Below are 20708 nucleotides of genomic sequence, written 5' to 3' on the forward strand. Positions count from 1 at the left end.
GGGTTCAGGTATGGCCAGCTTTAACACTGCAACACAACTGCCATCTATGAAGTTCATACTTGAGAACCATAAAATCAAGTTCCCTGGAACCCACACAATTTGCATAAAGAAAATTCAATGTTTCACTAAATTCATGATTCTGTATTAGGCTGTATTTACAGCTACCCTATCTCAGATGCCCCATGGGCCGCAGGTTGAACATGCCTGGAGATGTTCTGTCTTTTTAAAAGTATTTTTTCTCTCTCTCTCTTTTTTTCCTGTTTTTTTTTTTTTTGTTGTTGTTGTTGTTGTTTTTTTTTTTTTGGTTTTTTTTTTTTGTTTTGTTTTGTTTCTCTGTATAGTCCTATATGTCTTAGAACTCACTCTGTAGACCAGGCTGGCCTTGAACTTAAGAGATCCTCCTGCCTCTGTCTTCTGAGTGCTGAGATTAAAAGCATGCACTACCACTATCTGTCAAGGTTTTCATTTAAAAAATATTTTTAATTATGTATGTTTATGTGTGGGCATGTGCACTTGAGCACAGAAACCCTTGGAAGCCAAAGGTATTGGACTCCCTGGAAGTAAGAGGGATTGTGAGTAATCTGACATGGGTACCGGGAATTGAACTTGGATCCTCTTCAAGAGCAATACGTATGCTTAACTGCTGAGCCATCTATCCAGCCCCTGAAGATGATCATGATGATGAGATTTGGAATGTCTGAGCTCATAAGATTTAAGGCCTTTAACTGTTGCCATAAAAGGATGAGGTGCTTGCAACTGAGTGACTATATAGTAAGGAAAACAGTATGAATCACAGAGCCAGAGAGCAAACTGATGTAAAAAAGATTCAACACAAAGGCCATTCTTGGTTGCTGAGGGCTCAAGGGAGGATATGAAACCAGTCCATATCCAGTAGCCAGGCATAAAATAGGGGCTTCAGTCCTATAAACAGAGGGAAGTGGTGGACCCACAACTCAGATAAGCCTGGAAATAGGCTCTTTCCTCAGAGCCTCTAATTAAACAGTCAGGCCTGGTTGATCCTTGATTTGGGCCTCATTAGATCTTGATCTATACAAGCATGCCTGGTTTTCTTTCTTGTCTATTTGATTAACAGCCCTGTATGGTACCAGACTCATGATGTAGTCCAGGATGCTTTAACACATGGTCAGAACGTCCTGCCTCTGCCTTCCTGGTGCTTGGATTACAATCATGTGCCACCAGACTCTGTTTGCTTAGGCTTTTGACTTGCAAAACTCTGAGTTAATTTAAAAATATGAAACTATAGTAGTTTGTTACACAGGAGAAACTCATGTTGGTCTATGGCTTCTCTGCTGGCAGTGTTGCCATTCTGGCCCATGCTGAGAACAAAGCTCTGGTAGCAGCAAGGGGACCAGGTGCAGTTCTGGACCATGTCTGTGCTCATGAAACTAGCACACGTTTCCTCATCCTCAAGTGGTTGAGCCAAAGGGAAACAGCCACAGGAAAGCAACATTCTTTTCAAAGAGCAGGTGTGTTATTAAGCACAACAGTTGTGTTAACCCCTGCAAATAAGGGACTCAGATACAGCTAAGAACACAGTCATAGCTGCTTACCTTCCTCAGGCCCAGACTGTGGACTGTTGGAATAAAGATACGCTCCTTTTCCTCCTGTTAGCAAGGTGCCCAAGAAACAGTCATCCCCCTTTAAAAACATCAGCAACAACAACAAAAAATTGGTGACTTAAAGCATAAAAACGAACAGAATCAAACTCTTATCCATTTTATCAGTACTAAAAACCTGAGTCAGACTTGAATATGCCGAAAATACACCTTGTGCTTTGGCATCATCTGTTCTTTGGCATAACAGCAATAACAACATTCTGAATTCTGTTTTTTTATTTGTTTGTTTTTGGTTTTTTGTTTGTTTTTCTGTAACAGAGTCTCACTGTAGCCCAGGCTGGCTCGGAATTCGCAGTTATTCTCCTGACTCAGCTTCCTGATTGTAGGGATAAGTGAGTATTCCCTATCACATCTGGCTTCTGTGCCCTATTTGTGGTGTTCTTGTTCTAGTGCACTGATGTCTGTAAGAAGAAGCTCCCTTCTCCTTGACCTAATGCTTTGCCATCTCAGCTTCTGTGCAGGCCAATTTGAAATCTGTCTTTAATATTGCTCAGGTAGGGGAGGGAGCTCCTGGGTAAAGAGTGCTTGCCTGGAATGCACAAGGCCTTAGGTTTGATCCCTAGTGCTGATTGATATATATTAATATATACACATGGAGATTTTAAAAATCCTTAATAAGATGAGGTGGAATCCCTCTCACTTTGTTCCCCATAAGCATTTTTCTTCCCCCAGAAGCCTAACAGGAAGTGGGAAATGCAAATAGGAATCAAAGACAAAAAGTATGGAATCTTCCTCTGCTTAGCAGTAAGATGACATAGTTTAAAAATAGTTTAAACTTTTTTATTTATATATTTTATACATATGAGTGTTTGTGTGTGCGTGTATGTCCATGTATCGTATGAATGCTTAGTGCCCTTGGAGGCTAGAAGAGAGCATAGGATTCCAAGAATACATGGTGAGTCACCATATAGGGGGTAGGAATAGAACCTGGGTTTTCAGGAAGAGCAGCTAGTCCTCTTAACTGCCGCACTATCTCTCCAGCCCCAAGATGATATATTTTATCATTACAAGTTACTTATATTTGGGCCATCTTACAAAACTATTTATGTGTAGGAGTGATTTGCTTGCATGCATGTATGCACACCACATGTTTATATGGTGCCCAGGGAGGCCAAAAGAGGGCACTGAATCTACTGGAACTGGAGTTACAAACAGTTATGACCTGCCTTGTGGGTGCTAGGAACCCAGCCTAGGCCCTCTGCAAGAGCAACATGTGATCTTAATTGCTAAGCCAACTCTTTGGCCCCATCTCATGCTAATCTTAGGAAACAAAAGTGCTGCTTACCTTTGTTGCTTGCAGAATTTTCTCAGACAATTTTATTTCATTATCTTCTACCTGTGACCAATAGAAATAAAGAGTGCTCAACTTAGTGCTTCAACGATAGAATCCTGCTGTTTCTGCCTAGGTAATCTCTCTACCATATCCAGTTCTTTTAGGCCCTGACACAGTGGCAAAGATGTTGATGGTCATCAGGGCTCAAGCTCTAGGCCAAAGTGGGTTTTCTTTCGAGGACATTAGGCCCAACTAATAAGCCTCAGATACACGGAGAAGATACCTAATCTTTATTTACCTTTCTCTGTAGGGGAAGATCACTTTACAATGAATGGGAATACAGTAAAATATTTTTGGTGAGTACTCTGAGACAGGGTCTTTATGTAGCCCTGACTGGCCTACAACTCACTACTGAGACCAGGCTAGCCTCAAATTAATAGAGATCTGCCTGTCTCTGCCTACTGAGTGTTAAGATTAAATGTATGTGTCACAATGCCTGGCTTGAATGCACTCTTTTTTCCCCCCCCCATGAGACTCAGGCAGAGACAAACAGGACGGAACAGGATTCAGGCGGATAGAGAGAGCAGAGGCCCCGCGCCCTCTGCAGGCGGCCGCCTTAGCCGCTGTGCCACCGCCGGTTCGCTGAATGCATTCTTACTTACACAATGTTAGAGGATAACTTTGTGTTTCTCCCCATAACTAGATCAGAACTATAAAACCAGATTCTAAAATAGGTTCTAAGTCCTTGTCTTTTTTTTTTTTTTTTTTTTTTTTTGGTGTGTGTGTGTGGGGGGGGGGGGGCGGAGGTTCAAGACAGGGTTTCTCTGTGTAGCCCTGGCTGTCCTGGAACTCACTCTGTAGACCAGGCTGGCCTCAAACTCAGAAATCCACCTGCCTCTGCCTCCCAAGTGCTGGGATTAAAGGCATGCGCCACCACCGCTGGCTAACCTTGTCCTTTCCTAATCAGATTCCTGCAGTGCCCTGGACCACAGCTCAGGAAAAGGAAGACTCCAGGTTCTGTATGTAGAAGTCACCTCGATACCACTCACTCCTGGGCAGCGTTCGGAGCTGCTTTGCCAGCCCATCTGCTCATCACCCTTCTTTTTGTATGTGATCAAAATTCGTGCATCACTGAAGTACTTGAACTCTTCGTTTTGTTTCATTTTGTTTTGTTTTTTCAAGACAGGGTTTCTCTGTGTAGCCCTGGCTGTCCTGCAACTCGATTTGTAGACCAGGCTGGCCTCAAACTCACAGAGATTCATTTGTGTCTGCCTCCCCAGTGCTGGGATTGAAGGCCATTACTACCACACCCAGCTAGTACTTAGACTTTTAAATACAAGATTTCCTGCTAACATACTTTCTATGTCCCCAAACACTCATCTGGAAATGGTCATACAGTGTAGTCGTAGGATTTAAAAGACTGAAGCAGAAGGATCAAGCATTCCAAGCATCCCGTCCACACAGCGAGAGTCTGTGGCCAGCCAGAGTTAGCTGAGACCCAGTCCAAAACAAAACAAAACAAAACAAAACAACCAAACCGAACCAGCAACAAAACCAAACTGTATTTCAGACCTAGCCTAATTAAAAAAAAAAAAAAAAAAAAATGAGGCTTTTCTACATGTAGAGAAATACTTGAGAAAACAGCAGCAACCACTCTGATCAGAGAAGGAATCATCAATGTCTCAAAGTCTGTGAGACCCTGGACAGGCAGAGCCTCGATAAAGCACAGGAACCAGTCCCTGGATATCAGCCTAGGCTCTAGTATTCTCATCTCCAATGTGGGGTGTTAATGTCTTCCATGCATGACTTCACAAATAACTTAGCTTCCTTTTCTGAAGCTTTCTAAGACTATAATTGGATTCTATTCCTAAATAAAGGCTAGATCACAATCTAACAGCCATCCAGGGACCCCATAAGGAGGTTCTTCCTTAAACGTTTGCCCCCGGATCTTCTGGTTAGGTCCACTGTGACATGTACATAATACTGACCAGCCAGGAACAGAATCTGGGGATGGCAGATGTCAAAATGATGTAGCTGGTCTCTGGGGTAATAGTGCCATCTGTAGGAAGACCAAAGACATGTCAGTTATATCTAGCTACCTTAGCCCACCCACCTTGCAGGCCTACTTGCACCCACATCTACTATCACCAGGTGTTACAGACAGCAAAACTGGAAGGCAAGAGCCATCTAAGTCCTTTGACCTCAGACATGAAACCACAGGATTTGGAGTTTGCTCTGCTGGGTTTTGTTTTTGTTTTGGTCAAGTGTTTCTTCAGTATGCCCCAACTCTTCACTTTTGAAATGTATGTTCTGTGCCATTAGATGTTGGATGTAATTTGCTTTTTGATTTTACAGGATCTTACGATTAGGAGACTGCTTTGAGGGGCTGGAGAGATGACTCAGTGGTTAAGAGCACTGGCTGCTCTTCTAGAGCACCAGGTGCAATCCCCAGCACTCACATGGCAGCTCACAACTGTCTGTAATTCCTGTTCCAGGGGATCAGACACCCTCACACAGACATACTTAAATCAAAACACCACTGTACATAAAATAAAAATAATTTTTTTTTTTTAAAAAAAAGAGAGATGGCTTTGAGTCTCAGAAGAGACTTTTAAACTATGGACCTTTAAGCAGTATTGAGACTGAAAGACTATGAGGACTTTTGGAGTTGTACTAAATGCATTTATGTGTGTGTGTGTGTGTGTGTGTGTGTGTGTGTGTGTGTGTGTGTATGCACCATGGAGGTCAGAGAAAAGAGTTCTGTGGTTTCAGAATGGCTTTCACAGGCTCATATGTTTGAATACTTGGTCCCCAATTGGTAGAGCTATTTGGGAAGGTTTAGAAGGTCTGGCCATGTTTGAGGGTGTGTGTGTGTGTGTGTGTGTGTGTGTGTGTGTGTGTGTGTGTGTGTGTGTGTGTGTGTGTGTGTTGGGGGTGGATTGGGGGATTTTGTGGCATCAAAAGTCTCTCTCATTCCCAGAGTTCTTTCTACCTCCTGCTGTCAGCTCTCAGCTGTTCCTGATGTACAAACCATAACCCAACTAAACTCTTTCTTCTGTAAGTTGCCTTGGTCATATTGTCACAGCAAAGGAAAAGTGACTAAGAGAGCAGGATAATTTTACTGAGACAGAGGAGGGAAGCTGCCCTCTGACTGGAGCACTGAACATGTGTTAACCTCTGAAAAATTGGTTAAAATCCTATTTCATAATAATGATACGTTTGGGCGTTTGTTTTTCCTTTTGCTCCTTTGAGACAGTATCTGACTATGTAGTGATAGCTCTTCTAGATCTTACTTTTTAGACCAAGCTGGCTTTGAGCTTGTGATAGTGATTCTCCAGTCTCTGACCCAGAGTGCTGGGATTATAGACATGTCCTGTACTCACCACTACAAATAAGTTCCTATTGTATATATTTCTGATGTTTTATGTTCTTGTAAACAAGCTGAGCTGGTACAGGATTGGACTATTTGGTTAACTGGAAGTTTGGGACTCCTCTTGCTGACCTGGGTATTTTGAACTGAAGGACTGAAAGTCAAATGGCTGCCTAGATGACCCTTATGCTAACTGTTCTGACACCCCGCTAATACCTCGAGAAAATTACATAACGGTAACAGCTCACTGCTCTGGCTCCTGACGGTGCAGCCTCAGCAGTAACTATTCAGTTTGTACCAGACTTTGCTATCGCACACCTTGGAAAACTCTAGCCAACCCTGCAACCATTTTACTTAGGTCAGAGGTGGGCACTTCCCCTAGTGGCCTAGCAGAGTGACCGCTATGATTGGCACCAAAAAGACAATGGTGTGAATAGTGAAAACACTCCTTTGTTTACATGCAAGGCATACTGTAATTGGTGCAAAGCCTTCCTCTCAGGTTACATAACACACTTGCTGAATTGTCTGGGAGATACCCTCCTCTGCTGCCTCCCCTGGTATTGCAACATTAAAGTCCAAAAGTCCAATTAGACTTCTCTCAAGTGGTCTTTTCTTGTCTTTTTTTTTTTTTTTTTTTTTTTTGGTTTTTTCAAGACAGGGTTTCTCTGTGTAGCCCTGGCTGTCCTGGAACTCACTATGTAGACCAGGCTGGCCTCAAACTCAGAAATCCACCTGCCTCTGCCTCCCAAGTGCTGGGATTAAAGGCGTGCGCCACCACCGCCCGGCTTCTTGTCTACTTTTAATGGTGCTGGCTAACATAGTATGAAGAAGGAAGCAGTCAGGACTTAAGAGTGACAATGATAGCAGAGGCAGTAAAGGAGCAGCAACACTGCACAGTTCACAGGCCAAGCCACGAGAGCAGCAATGTGGCTAGCTGCATGAGAGTGAAGGAGAGGCAGAGGGACAGTCTGACAGCAGCTACGGTGAGAAGAGGAGTGATGGCAGAATTAGCGAGAAGGTGGGCAGCTGGGGCTGAAGGACATAAGCCCACCAGGTGCTAACAGGTGCTACAGCTGCAGCTAGGGGCTGAGAAATCCCAATTCTCTAAGTCTGCGTAGGAAATGACACTTGTAGAGCACAGCGTCCTAGTTTCCTAGGCCTATAAGAGAGGCTCACACTTGGGAGAACCTGGAGCTCTGCAACCCAAGGCCTGTAATGAGGGTTTTAACACGAGAGGGGGCACTTGCTGCTGCTGCTGCTGCTGTCACACACTGAGAGTTACAAAAGCTGCTGAAGCACTTGATGGACTTACTGTGCAACTATGATTTCTGTCCAGGCAGAAGAAAAAAACCACAGCTGGTTAACTGGTGAAACTGCACAGCCGGCTAACTGGTGATACTGCCCAGTCGTGTGTAACTGGTGATACTGCCAGCACCACACGCTGTCATTCTTTGTAGTTCTTTCCTTTGACCAACATAAGGAGTAGTGAATGGAAATTGATTTTTACTTTAGATTGTGGCCTTTTGACCATTATTGGGGCTGCAAATCTTCATACATAAATCCATCCTGCCTTATTTTTTTACTTTCTACTTCCATAAAAAGCCTGTATTTTTGACCATGTAACTACTGAATAACACTTTTCTTATTAGTTTATAAGTGCTATTCATCAATTACAAAATATACCATTTGCTTATTTTAAGTAGACTAACATATTAATCAGTTTATGTCATCTTTGGCTTAGTTTATAGTTTATTTTGTAAAAAAACAAAAAAACGTTTTCCAAGGTTTGCTTTCTTGACATCACAAGCACTTACCCTTTTCTTTAACCAGGATCCGAGATGTCAAAAACGATTCCGAGAAGACCACAGATCCCAAGCATCCTCCTCCTCCTCCCAGTAAGTCAGGAATGTCATAGACGGTCATACAGGCCTGTGTCAGTGAGAAGCAGGGCCAGGCCATTATCAGCCTAGCAATTCAGAAGAAGGTAGGTCCACAGGAAACAGACAGGCCCAAAGAAAAAGAATACTGACAAATCTCTAAGGACTTATACTGAAACACACTTTGACCTGGAAGGGGCCTCAGACTTTCTAATGGGTGACAGATCCTTGATTAGAGACATGTACAGGTTGAAAGGCAGTGTTTTTATAAATGCCATCAAATTGTCATCCTTTTAAGAAACAACACAGTGTTCTGTCTTTTCCTTTTTAAAAAAATTTTAAACTTATTAAAAAAAATTTTAAAGTTAAGATTTGTTATTTATTGCTGGGCATGGTGGTGCATACCTTCAATCCCACTACTGGGGTTTTACAGAAAAACATTGTCTTGAAAAAAACAAAAGGAAATTTACTTATGTGTATGCTTGTGTCTGTTTATGTGTATGCTGTGTGTGTGCAAGTGTTTACAGAAGCCAGAAGGTGGTGTTGGATGCCCTGGAGCTGGAGTTACAGTTTTGAGGGGCCCCTGCTCCACCCGGATGCTGTGAACTACATCTGGGTCCTCTGCAAGAGCAGGACTGCTTTTACCTGCTGAGCCCATCCATCTCTCCAGCCCCATGGCCTTCACTCTTAGTTATGACTTCCCACATCCTACAGAGTCAGAGGTGTTTCCTCCAGGCCTCTGAACACCCATACACCCTCTACCCCACAGCATCACATTAACCAGTCCTTTGGCTTAGGCTTCAGTTCTCTCTCAGTGAGCTGGGAAAGATGTTCATTAAGCTGGTGTGCACAAGGCTCCATGGGTATTTCTGAGTGCACAGCAGGACCCGTAAAGGATCCTTTTAGCACAGCAGAGCCTCCTCCCCTTAGCCATGGCTGAGCTCACTGTAATTCCCAATACGCAGAGGCAATAGTAGTTGAAAAATATTAAAGGTCAATTCCAGAAACAAGCAGTGTATGGCTCTCAAACTGCACACCACTCTACAGAGAATGATCACATCTTACGCTATCTTTCCATCTTGCTGAGGATATGAATCGTGTCTCTGACCAGAGCATCCAGTGCATATGCTACTAATCTGTTAGTCAATAGCCACCTGAATTATCAGATTGACTTGTCATAGTGTCATAATGTTCAGAATCAAGTAGGGTTTACTTTTTAAGAGTTGGGACTTAATATATTTTAGTTCAGATTTAAGCATAAGGGTTAAGAGGGGAAGAGAGGCACTAAGAAAGAAAAGTTAGGCACATAGGCAGTCATCTGTAAGTTTAAGGCCAGCCTGGTCTACTTAGTAAGTTCCAGGCCAGCCAGTAGTAAATATGAGTTTCTCTAAGATAGTTGCCAATTAATTCTAATTACTTAAAATTGACCCTGAGCTAGGCATCGTGGTACATGCCTTAAATTCCAGCACTGGGGAAGCAAAAAGACCTGAGGATCTCCATAAGTTCAAGCCTAGCTTGGTTTACAGAGCTAGTTCCAAGATAGCCAAGGTTACATTGACAGTGAGACACTATCTCAAAAAAAAAAAAAAAAAAAAAAAAAAGACTCAAGGCAAAAGGGCAAAGTTTTGTGTATATAAGAAAAACTATATATGTATGTTTACACACAAACACACACACACAGAGAGTACCCACAGAAGCCTTATAATGTAGCTCCTATTGAAAAGGGGAACAACTAACTAAGTCAAGCTTTCATGGTGTCTCAGTTAGGGTTTTACTGCTGTGAACAGACATCGTGACCAAGGCAACTCTTATAAGGACAACATTTACTCGGGACTGGCTAACAGGTTCAGAGGTTCAGTCCATTATCATCAAGGTGGGAGCAGTGTCCAGACAGACATGGGACTGGAGGAACTGTTGTTCTGAAGGCAAACAGGAGAAGACTGGCTTCCAGGAAGCTAGGACAAGGGTCTCAAAGTCCCCATCCACGGAGACATACCTACTCCAACAAGGCCACATCTTCTAATAGTGCCACTTCCTGGGCCAGGCATATACAAACCATCATACATGACAAAATAAGATGAAAGGTTTTTAGTGAGTTAGAAACAAAATTAGATCAGCATTGTCATGTCAGAGGTCTCTTTATGTGCGCACTTGCACACACACAGCATACACATAAACAGACATAAACACATGCGTAAGTAAATTTCTTTTTGTTTTTGTTTTTTTAAGACAGTGCTTCTCTGTAAAATCCCAGTAGTGGGATTAAAGGTATGTACCACCATGCCCAGCAATAAATTAAAAAATTTAAGTTTAAAACCTTTTTTTTTAACAAGTAAGATAAAAGTTGGTACCAGGAACGAAAGCTATTGGTGTGATAGACCTAATCATGTGTTGTTTCTCCTCCTTCCTTCCTTCCTTCCTTCCTTCCTTCCTTCCTTCCTTCCTTCCTTCCTTTTTTCTTCTTCTTTTCTTTTTTGAAGCCTTTGGGACTGAGGACTAGAAAAGCAGTTGAAGACTGTAAGCAGAGCTTAATGAGCCATCATAGTAGGAGCTTAGAAGACAGCAGTGCTGAGAGCCGCTTGGACTGTGAAGGTTTAACTTCATGCGTTGTGTTAGCATCTGGGCCAGAGCCTATTCCTGTAATACTTTGGCAGAGAATGTGGCTGTCTCTGTTTTCCTCCTAAGATGCTGCTTGAAGATACATTTAAAAGCAATGGAATGATTTCTTTGGCAGAAGAGAATCCAAGACAAATACTGATTTTGTTGCACGATTATTAGTAATTATTCTTATGCTAGTCTGCAATGAAGAAGAACAAGTGGAGCCGAAAGAAATACAAAATGTACAGTTTATAGAGAGAACAAGGACATTGGTGAGAGAAAGGTACAGCCAAGGCTTCTGCAGGAAGAAAGGCTGCAACTGTTCAGGATATCAGTGCCATTAAAGAGGGTCCAAGTATGCCCTGGAATAAAGAGAATGTCCTTAAGGCAAGATCCCACTTGTGAATGGAAAGGACTTTTCTGCCCCTCGACAGGAACAAGAAACAAAACCTGCGGCAACTGTGATCCAAGGGGGTGAGGGTGCATCCTTTGCATGAATTTAGAAAAGCCATCTACATGGTTCTGCTTTAGAGTCATGAAAAATACACTCCTCTGTGGCTAAGGAGAGCCACTGATGCCAAGAGTGTGTGGCAGGGGAGTCCCTGCATGGAGGCACCAGAGGTCTTTGTGTGAAACTACATGAGTGAATCCTGAGTTTCATTAGAGACCACAAAATGTAAGAAGTACCAGAGTCATGTGATATCTGCTACACAGAGCTGCAGACAGTAAATGGAAGCAGCCTAAGAGCCTGATGTATCGTGCAGGCAGAAAAGCAGGAAGAGCAGAGCCATCTAAGTCCTTTGACACTGGACATAGAGTTATGAGATTTGGAGTTTACTCATATGAATTTTGGTCTTGCTTTGTATTGTGGATGGCTCTATGCTGCCTGCATTTTGATGTTAATTCCGCTCTTCCAGGAGGGGCTGTCTGGAATGAGGAATGAGTCAATCAGGTGACTTCTTATAACCTCTCCAAAGAATAAAGGGATCAATCACTGGGTGAGTAGGCAGGACTTCCAAGTTGGACAGAGGGAGAGAGGAAGCAGGATAGAGTTAGGGGCTTTTGGATCAGGGACAGAGAAAGGGCAAGATGTAGCTGCTAGTGTCTCCTGGTTTCATGGTGGACTAGCCAGGATTCACCACCAGAGGAATTAGATTTAATATGGTTTACAAGATTAGAATTCTAGTTGTTTCGATCAGAGACTGAGTTACCATTGTTTCTGAACTAACTTTGTGTGGTGTTTTTCTTCTCACAGCGACTCAACCTAGTTCGAGAGAGAAAGGTATGAAGGCAAAGCATGGGTTTGTGTGATGTGCCCCTCAAAGGCCATGGGGGTTTGAAGCACAGGAATGGTGTGGTAGTGACCCACCAGTGAGAACTTAGCGAGATGAATGGAAACATTTCAGGAACCACCGGGTCAGAGAGTCTGCTGGGATGAGAACACTCTGCTGGTGCCATGTGGCCTGCCAGTGCTGGGCATAGCATGGGAACTTGCTGTTCTTTTTAATATTTCATATTTAATATTTTGCAAGAGCTTTGGTCCAGTATGTCTTCACTATGCCCCGATTCCTCCCTTTGGAATAGTAATATTCTGTGCCATTTTATGTTAGAAGTATGTAATTTGTTTTTTAATTTTATAGAGATTACAATTAAGAGATTGCCTTGAGTCTCAAAAGAGACTAGACCTTTTTTTGTTTGTTTGTTTTTTGAGACAGGGTTTCTCTGTGTAGCCCTGGCTGTCCTGGAACTCACTCTGAGACCAGGCTGGCCTTGAACTCAGAAATCCACCTCTTCTGCCTCCTAAATACTGGGACTAAAGGCATGCGACACCACTACCCGGTGAGACTGGACCTTTTAAGTCTTAAGACTGAAAGACAATGAGGCTGAACTAAATTTGCATTACAGTATAGTTATGAGACTATGGGAACCAGGCAGTGAAATGTGGTGGTTTGAGTGATGCTCACAATCTTGGATATTTGAATACTTGGTCCCTGGTTGGTGGTATTTGGGAAGATTAGGAGATGTGTCCCTGTTGGAGAAGTACATCTTTGGGGTAGACTCTGAGGTTTCAACAGACTTGTACCATCTCCAGTTAGATCTCTCTGCTTCCTGTATGTGAACTGAGATATAAGCTCTTAGTTGCTCTTCCAGTGCTATGTCTGCCTGCCTTGCTTCCATGCTCCTCTCCATGATGCTGATGGACTCTTATCGCCCAAACTCTACCTTCTATAAGTAGAACTGGCTACAGTGTTTTACTACAGTGACAGGAACCCTAATGAAGATACTCACTAAAGTTGTCACTTGCCTTTTTTTGTTAGGGTGGCTAGCCAGAGCACACTTGAGATTCAGCAGCCTTCATTATTCCAATGCTGGAGCTTCAGGTACATGTAGCCATGCCTGGCTTTTTACATAGGTGTTGGGAATTCCGATTCAGGACCTCATGCTTGCTGAGCAAGTGAGCACTCTTAAGCTCTGAGCCACCATTTCCCCAGCTGTGCTTTCATTTGCTGACTCTTTAAACACATATTTCCCTTTGCATTTTATCTTTCCTTCCTTCTTCCCCATTCCTCCTTTACTTCACTACTTAAATACTGATACATTTAGCCCAGTATGTGTGTTCCATTTTCTTTGCCCATTACCCTAGTATCCCTGTCTCCGAACCTTATATGGGATATAACAGTATCATCTCTTATACCCATACTGGAAATACTATCACGCTATCACAGGTGCTACTGTAGTTGGCTTCTCTCTGGTCATAAAACTAGGGTGAAGACAACTCATCAGGAACACTCACATAAACAAATAAACAAACAGTGCTCAGAAATGGGTCAGTAGATAAAGCACATGCTGTCCAAATGTAAGAACCTCAGTTTGGATCCATCCCCAACACGCACATAAAGGCCAGGTATTAGGGCTGCATATAAACCCAGCACTGATGGTAGAGACATGCAGATCCAGAGGGCTTGCTGGATACCAACATTTCTCTGTTTCACAAATTACCAAGGGGCAGGGGGAACACTAATCCATTCTACAGAGCCATTATATTATTATCCTGATACTGAAACTGGACAAAGACACAGCCAAAACCAGGAAATCATACACCAATTTCCTGATAAGCTCAGATATAAAAATTCTCAACAAAATACTTGCAAACAGAATTTTGGAAGAAATTAAGATCATATATCACTACCAAACCAGTTTCATAGCAGGGATGCAAGGTTAGTTTAACATACACAAGTCAACAAATGAAATATACAATAGTAACAAACCTAAAGACAGAAATCACACAATCATCTCAACAGATGCTGAAAAGACATTTGACATAGTACAGATGCTGAAAAGACATTTGACATAGTTCAGCATGCCTTAATAAAACTCATGAAGAAACTGGGAATGGACAGCCTCTGCTTCCCATGTGGTGGATTAAAGGCATGACTCTATATTTAAAGTCCCCAAGTACTCTACCAGAAAACTTTTAGATCTGGTAAACATGTTCAGTGAAGTGGCAGGATACACAATCAGACAATTAGTGTGTGCATGCATGTGCACACATGCACGCACATGTGTGCATCTGCTGGGAAGAAAACTGGGAAGTAACCCATTCATAAATTAATAGCTTTTGAAAAACCTAACTAGATGAAAGGCCGCTACAAGAAATACAGTAAGATACTGAAAATAAACTGATGACAACAGCTGACCAGATGGGACGAGCTCTGCACACAACACTGCCAAAATCAATCTACGAATTCAAACACTCACGATTAAAGCCACGACAGACTTAACTCAGTGGATTAGCAAGCACAAGGCCTTGGGGTCAGCCTCCAGTATCAGGGAAAAAATTACAATGCCATTTTTCAGAACTAGATAAAACTAGGATAGAGCAATGGCTGTGTGTTCTAGTTTAGTTTCTGTTATGAAAAACACCATGACCAAAAGCACCTTGGGGAGGAAGTGCTTACTTGGCTTACAGGTTACAGTCCACCATCAGGAACACAGAGATTCGGTGCTTACTGGCTTACCTTTCTGACTTGCTCAGCTATCTTTCTTATACAATCCAGGACCACCTGCCTAAGGGTGACACCACCCAGAGGGCTAGGCTCTCCTCCACCATCGGTTAGCAATGTCCCACAGACATGTCCACAAACCAGTCTGGTGGAAGCAATTCTTCAATTGAAGGTCCCTCTTCCCAGAATCTCAGTTTGTATCAAGCTGTCAAAAATTAACGAACACTCTGCAAGCACAAGGATCTGTGTTCAAATTTCCAGCACCCACATAAAAAGCTGGGCAAGTGTTGGGGGTGGGCAGAGACGAGGAGAGCTGGGCTTGCTGACCACCAGCCTAGATCCAGGCTTCTGAGATCCTGTCTCAAAGAATGAAGTAGGGCTAGAGAGATGGCTCAGCAGTTAAGAGCACTGACTGCTCTAACAGAGGTCCTGAGTTCAATCCCCAGCAACCACATGGTGGCTTAAAACCATCTGTAATGGGATCTGATGCCCTCTTCTGGTGTGTCTGAAGAGAGTAACGGTGTACTAATTATATATATATATAATATATATATATATATATATATATATATATATATATATATATATATTTGTAATGAAGTAAAGAGCAGTACAGCAGGACATGCAATGTCCTCCTCTGCCCTCTGTATATTCCCTCTTAAAAGGGACTTCTGAATTCTTGGTCTCTCTTTTTGATTCTACCTGCTAAGTGCTGGGATCCTAGGCATGGACTTGTGTGCCCAGTTCAGATTGTGTTGGGGATCAAATTCAGGGTTTGGTGCATGTATGCAGTATGGTGCAGTATGCTACCCAGGCTGGCTTTAACTTAGAGACTCAAGGAATCCTCTACCTCAGCCTCCCAAGTAGCTGCCTCTATAATTCTATGGCTTTGAATGAATTAATAACAAAAAAAACCCCATAAATCTAACTTGTTACAAATCACTTATTATTGTCCAAAGCACCCTAAAAAGTGATTCACAAAAATCTAAAAGGGGTTAGAGGTCAGCAGGGAAATATCTGAGGCTGGACAGATGGCTTGGCAGTTAAGAGTAGTGGCACAGAAGTACCTGAGTTTGATTCCCAGCATCCACATGGCTGCTCACACCATCTGAAACTCTAATCCCAGAGGCTAAACACCCTTTCTGGCTTCAGTAGGTACTGCATACATGTGGTGTACAGATACATGTCAAGCAAAACACCCATATATATAAAATAAAAACAAATCTAAGATATAGAAATAAAAAATAAACCATCTCCAGTATCTCAAATAATTTTTTTTTTTTAACGATACGGTCTCACTATGTATCCCTGGCTAGCCTGAAATCACTATGTAGACCAGGCTAGCCTCAAACTCAGAGATCCACCTGCCTCTGCCTCCCAAGTGCTGGGATTAAAGGTGTGCGCTATCACCGTGAGGCTAATTTAGACTTCTTCAAAGGGACAATATAGAGTGTAAAATGTTCATTACTCACAACCTTACAAACTATTCTTGCAGTGTTAAGAGCTCTGAGATGCTTTTCTACTAGGAATGGGGGTACCTTTATTATTATTATTCTTTCGGGGGGAAGAGAGGATACATTTGTACCAAGTCATCCACACCTACTCCACTCAGTTGCCCATGACCAAAGCCTTTTGGAATTAAGAAAGTAGACATGTATACTACAACCAGAATCTTGGTTGTAACTGGCCATTTTTTCATGTTCTGTTTGCCAACACTCTTTACATCAGGGTTGCTCTGGAATAAATGGAGCCCTTGGCTTGTGGCTAAAAATAGACTATAAATTCTGACTTTCTCAAACCTTGTCCAATATGTTTACCCTAAGGCAGGGTTTCACTATGTAGTCCTAGACGGTGTGGAACTATGTAAACAAGACTAGCCTCAAACTCAAAAAGATATACCTGCCTCTGCCTCTCAAGTGCTGAGATTAAAAGCATGCCATGCCTGGCTCAGTTTATTTTAAAATCATTCCATGGTCCCAGCAGAAAATCTGGAAAACTCTGCTCTGACTACCTAATTTCACAGGATACACAGGCGTCTGTAGATTGCTGTTTGTCTAATTTCCCCCTGGTTCCTTTTAAGTCAACAACTGCAGATCTTATAATAAAAAGGAGCTCTTGAGGGGCTGGAGAGGTGGCTCGGCAGTTAGGACATGTGTTGCTCTTTCAGAAAGCCTGAGTTTGGCTCCAGCACCAACACTGTAACAGTTCTGCTAACCACTTACCGTTTTCACAAAGGATAAGCTATCTTCACTATTCAGAGGCACAATTCTAGAAGAAAGAGACAGGAGAGAAATATAATAAAGGATTATGGTTTCTCCTTGTTTTAAAACAGGATCTCATGTAACCCAGGTTGGCCTCAAACTCACTATGCAGTTGAGGAGTAGAGGCAGGAACACAGAAGTTTAAGGCCATCCTGGGCTATCTGAGACCCCTGTCTCAACAAAGAACAAAACAACAAGCATTGGGTTACATGTGTGTAGAATTAGCACTGGAAAAAGTAATGTTAGTGCATGACCCCAGTCTCCCATCTTCCCAAGGGATAAAAATTGGGTACAGGAATTCAGCCACGCCTAGGTCCAAGTACAGAATAGCACCTCTCCCCAAGTGGAATGTGCTGACATCAATAATGGTAGCAGCTAAAAGGGTTGTCTCTGTCTCTGCCTGCCTGCCTGTCTCTCTTTTTCTTACCCCCTACCCTTCCCTCTGTCTTTCCCCTCTCTCTCAATTACAGCCTTATATATCCAAGGAAGGCTGTGAACTTTCTGGGCATCAGAGGATGACCATGAACTTCTGCTCTTCTTGCCACTTCCTGAGTCATCTCACTGACACTCAGGTCTCAAATTCTGGGTCCTCCTGCCTCTGCCTCCTGAATGTTGAGATTCCAGACATGTACCACAGTTGGACAGCTTCTTCTCTTTGTGTCCTCACATTTTCCCATGAAGGAATCACCATAACTGTACCTACCTTCCCTGGTTATTCACGGCATGTATATGAAAAGCCACTTTGGAGCTGTAGAGCAGAAAGGAAACAAACCAGAAGTCAAGTCTTTTGTTCAGGACTGGGTTAGAATCCTTAGAAATATTTGCTTTCCCTGTATCTTCCCCAGACTATCAAAGCCGCTCAATCAAGTGAATGTCATGCCCTTTGTAGTTGTTTCTATTTTGAGGCTGGGTCTTACTCTGCAGCTTTGGCTGTCCTACAACTCACTCTGTAAACCAGGCTGGCCTCACTTCATAGAGATCCACCTGCCTCTGCCTCCTGAATGCTGGGATCAAAGGCACCCACAACAGCTAGAGTGTTATCCTTTCTCAAGGTCCCAGGACATTACTAGGTATGAAGCCAGGATATATTCCATCCACGGCCCTGCATCTGTGCTGCTTCTCAAGACTGCCTCAACTCTAGGCTGTGAGCAGACACAATACCCAGTGCAGCCTGACTGGGAATGGCCCTCTCCTGGCCCAGGGCCTCCTGCTCCTCAGTGTCTACAGACTGCTCTGATCCTCCTCCTTTTCAGTACCTCTGGGTCAACTTGCCAGCCCTTCTCTGTACCCAAGCAGAAGGTGCTTCTGCTGTTCAAAGTCAACTGCTATGGAGCCACAGCAGGGTCAAGCTACGGCTGAAGAAGAGCTTTCCTGCTTTTCCTCTGGGAGACAAGGGTCTTTCTAGACAGTCTCACTGTGTAGCCTTGTCTGGCCTAGAACTTGCTCTGTAGATCAAGCTGGCCTCAAACCATGTGCAAGTATGGTCAGCCCTGGCTTATTCTTTCTCAAAAAGTTGTGTGTGTGTGTGTGTGTGTGTGTGTGTTTAAACATTTAGTGTGTGTAGTGGTGAGCATACCACCATGCACATGTGGAGGTCAGAGGACAACTTGCAGAAGTTAGTTCTCTCCTTCATGTGGGTTCTGGGAATTAAATTCAGGCCAACAGAGTTGGCAGTGAGTGTCCTTACCCGGTAAACCATCTTGCCAGCCCAAGGAAGACCTTAAATTGCGTGTGTTTATATAAGCCTAATTTCATGTCTCAGCAAGAACGAGTCAGTAACACATGAGCTTCCTATGTCTATTAATTGTTCCGTTCTCCTTCCCTTTCTAGAAGAAGATATGTGTATGTGATATACTTTGGGACCTCGGTGAGGCAGCCCTGATGGAGGAAGCCATTATGATTTCAGTCTGAACACTAACTAGTCTGGGAGGTTTTCTCCTCCTGCCTTCCTCCAGCTAGGATGGTTCATTCAGACCCAAGAACCTTTACAGGTGGCATGGGCAAGAGCTGGAATAAAAGGAAGACCAGAATGGCTGGATCAGCCTGGATGGTAATAGAGAAGGACTCACTACCACATCGACTAATATCTACCTGTCCAATCACTCTACTGAGCCAGCGCTCCAGAAACACACGTGTCCTCTATTGTGCTTAAATCAGCACAGCTAGGAAGTGAAAGCACATTCTCAACTAAGGTTCTCATCTAACAACAGATGGTGCACAGCACAGCGCAGGCAGCACAGGAGGAGAAGGGGCTTCCTTCAGTTCTCCCTTTTCAAAAGGGAGACATGCAGTAAGATGAAAGTCTTGCATCATAGAGTTCGGGCTCTGCCTTGCACCCATGGAGCTGTGAACAACAGAATCCCTCTTGTCATGTCAGCCAACTAAACTATCTATCAAATGCTCCTTTCTCACTACTCAGGATCACAAATGTAAACATCATGGGACATGCAGTAACAGGCAGTATGGCAGAGCACATACCAGGCAGGTATCTTTGTTTTGGGTTTTTTTTTTTTTTTTTTTTTTTTTTTTTGGTTTTTCGAGACAGGGTTCCTCTGTGTAGCCCTGGCTGTCCTGGAACTCACTCTGTAGACCAGGCTGGCTCGAACTCAGAAATCCACCTGCCTCTGCCTCCCTGCCTCCCAGGTGCTGGGATTAAAGGCGTGCGCCACCACCACCCGGCTCCCAGGTATCTTTTTTAAAAGATAAGGTGCTCTACTACGTAGCTCTAACTGTCCTAGAGCTCACCATGTGGATCAGACTGGCCTCTAACTCAGGCAGAGTTCCAGCTGTCTCTGTCTCTGGAGTGCTGGCATTAGAGGTATGTGCCACCAAGCCTAGCTTTAAGTATTCTTAAGTAAATTTCCAGTGCTGGTATTTCATGACCTTTGCATAAAACTGTACACAAACGGTCCTCTTGTGGGGCTGAGGGTAGAGTGGACTGAGCTCATGAAAATGTAGCTAAGGCCAGCGCCAGCACAGAGCTGTAACAGGACATTCTGGGGATGTGACTGAAGGACTTCAAGACACTAGGCTTCCTGCTGACAGGAAGGAGCAGAACTGAATAAGTAAGCTCTCTTTTATTAGTGGTCTCCTGCCGCTTGCAACTCTGCCTTTCCGGTTCCCCTGCTTCTCCTCCTTAGGTTTGGCACCAGGCCCGGCAGGCTCCCACAGTTCCAGTATGAATCTGCCTCACATTCTAGTTTCAAAACAGACATGCGTTTTCCTGATATAGTTTCTCCATACTGATCACAAGTGGTTCTCTTTCATATGTCCTACTACTTGACTTGAACATTTCTCAAAATGAGAGGTGGAATCTAAGTTATAAGGAACAGGGGGATCTTAATTTTTAAAAAATAAATTCTCATAAAAAATACCAGCTATTGCTTACCGTAGATCTGCTTTGAATGGAACCAACTCAGTGAACACTAACCCAGACTCCAGAGTTTGCTCTGCTACCTCCTTGGCCTGTAAAAGCAGCAACAAAACAAACATTACCTTTCAAGCAGCGAAAGTTTACATATCTCTGATAGGAAAGGCCCTTCTATAGTTGGCCAGTGCCCTTCCCTTCTATGTGACTACTTTGTATACCTCAAAAGATTAAAGTGAAAGCATCAGGTTATGGGGAACAGGTTATGCTGAGTCACAGGAAACGTACTTAGGCAGGGGCACTGGCATCTGATCTGCTGGA

The 20708-nt window shown here is 43.3% G+C and overlaps 1 protein-coding gene across 3 annotated transcripts in view; it reads right to left on the reverse strand.

Moving 5' to 3' along the window:
• Dnaaf9 (dynein axonemal assembly factor 9) overlaps window positions 1-20708 on the reverse strand; it is a 140842-nt gene that overhangs the window by 60863 nt on the left and 59271 nt on the right. For all 3 annotated transcript variants that reach the window (XM_076929764.1, XM_034494940.2, XM_034494939.2), the window contains exons 14-20: window positions 20409-20485; window positions 17724-17768; window positions 16982-17027; window positions 8095-8209; window positions 4899-4969; window positions 2923-2973; window positions 1572-1659 (exon numbers count right to left, since the gene is read on the reverse strand). In XM_076929764.1, coding sequence (XP_076785879.1) covers window positions 1572-1659; window positions 2923-2973; window positions 4899-4969; window positions 8095-8209; window positions 16982-17027; window positions 17724-17768; window positions 20409-20485 — 493 coding nt within the window. The remainder of the gene's footprint in view (window positions 1-1571; window positions 1660-2922; window positions 2974-4898; window positions 4970-8094; window positions 8210-16981; window positions 17028-17723; window positions 17769-20408; window positions 20486-20708) is intronic.

The sequence above is a fragment of the Arvicanthis niloticus genome, chromosome 2 (assembly GCF_011762505.2).
Source record: "Arvicanthis niloticus isolate mArvNil1 chromosome 2, mArvNil1.pat.X, whole genome shotgun sequence".
NCBI classification, from domain to species: Eukaryota; Metazoa; Chordata; class Mammalia; order Rodentia; family Muridae; genus Arvicanthis; species Arvicanthis niloticus.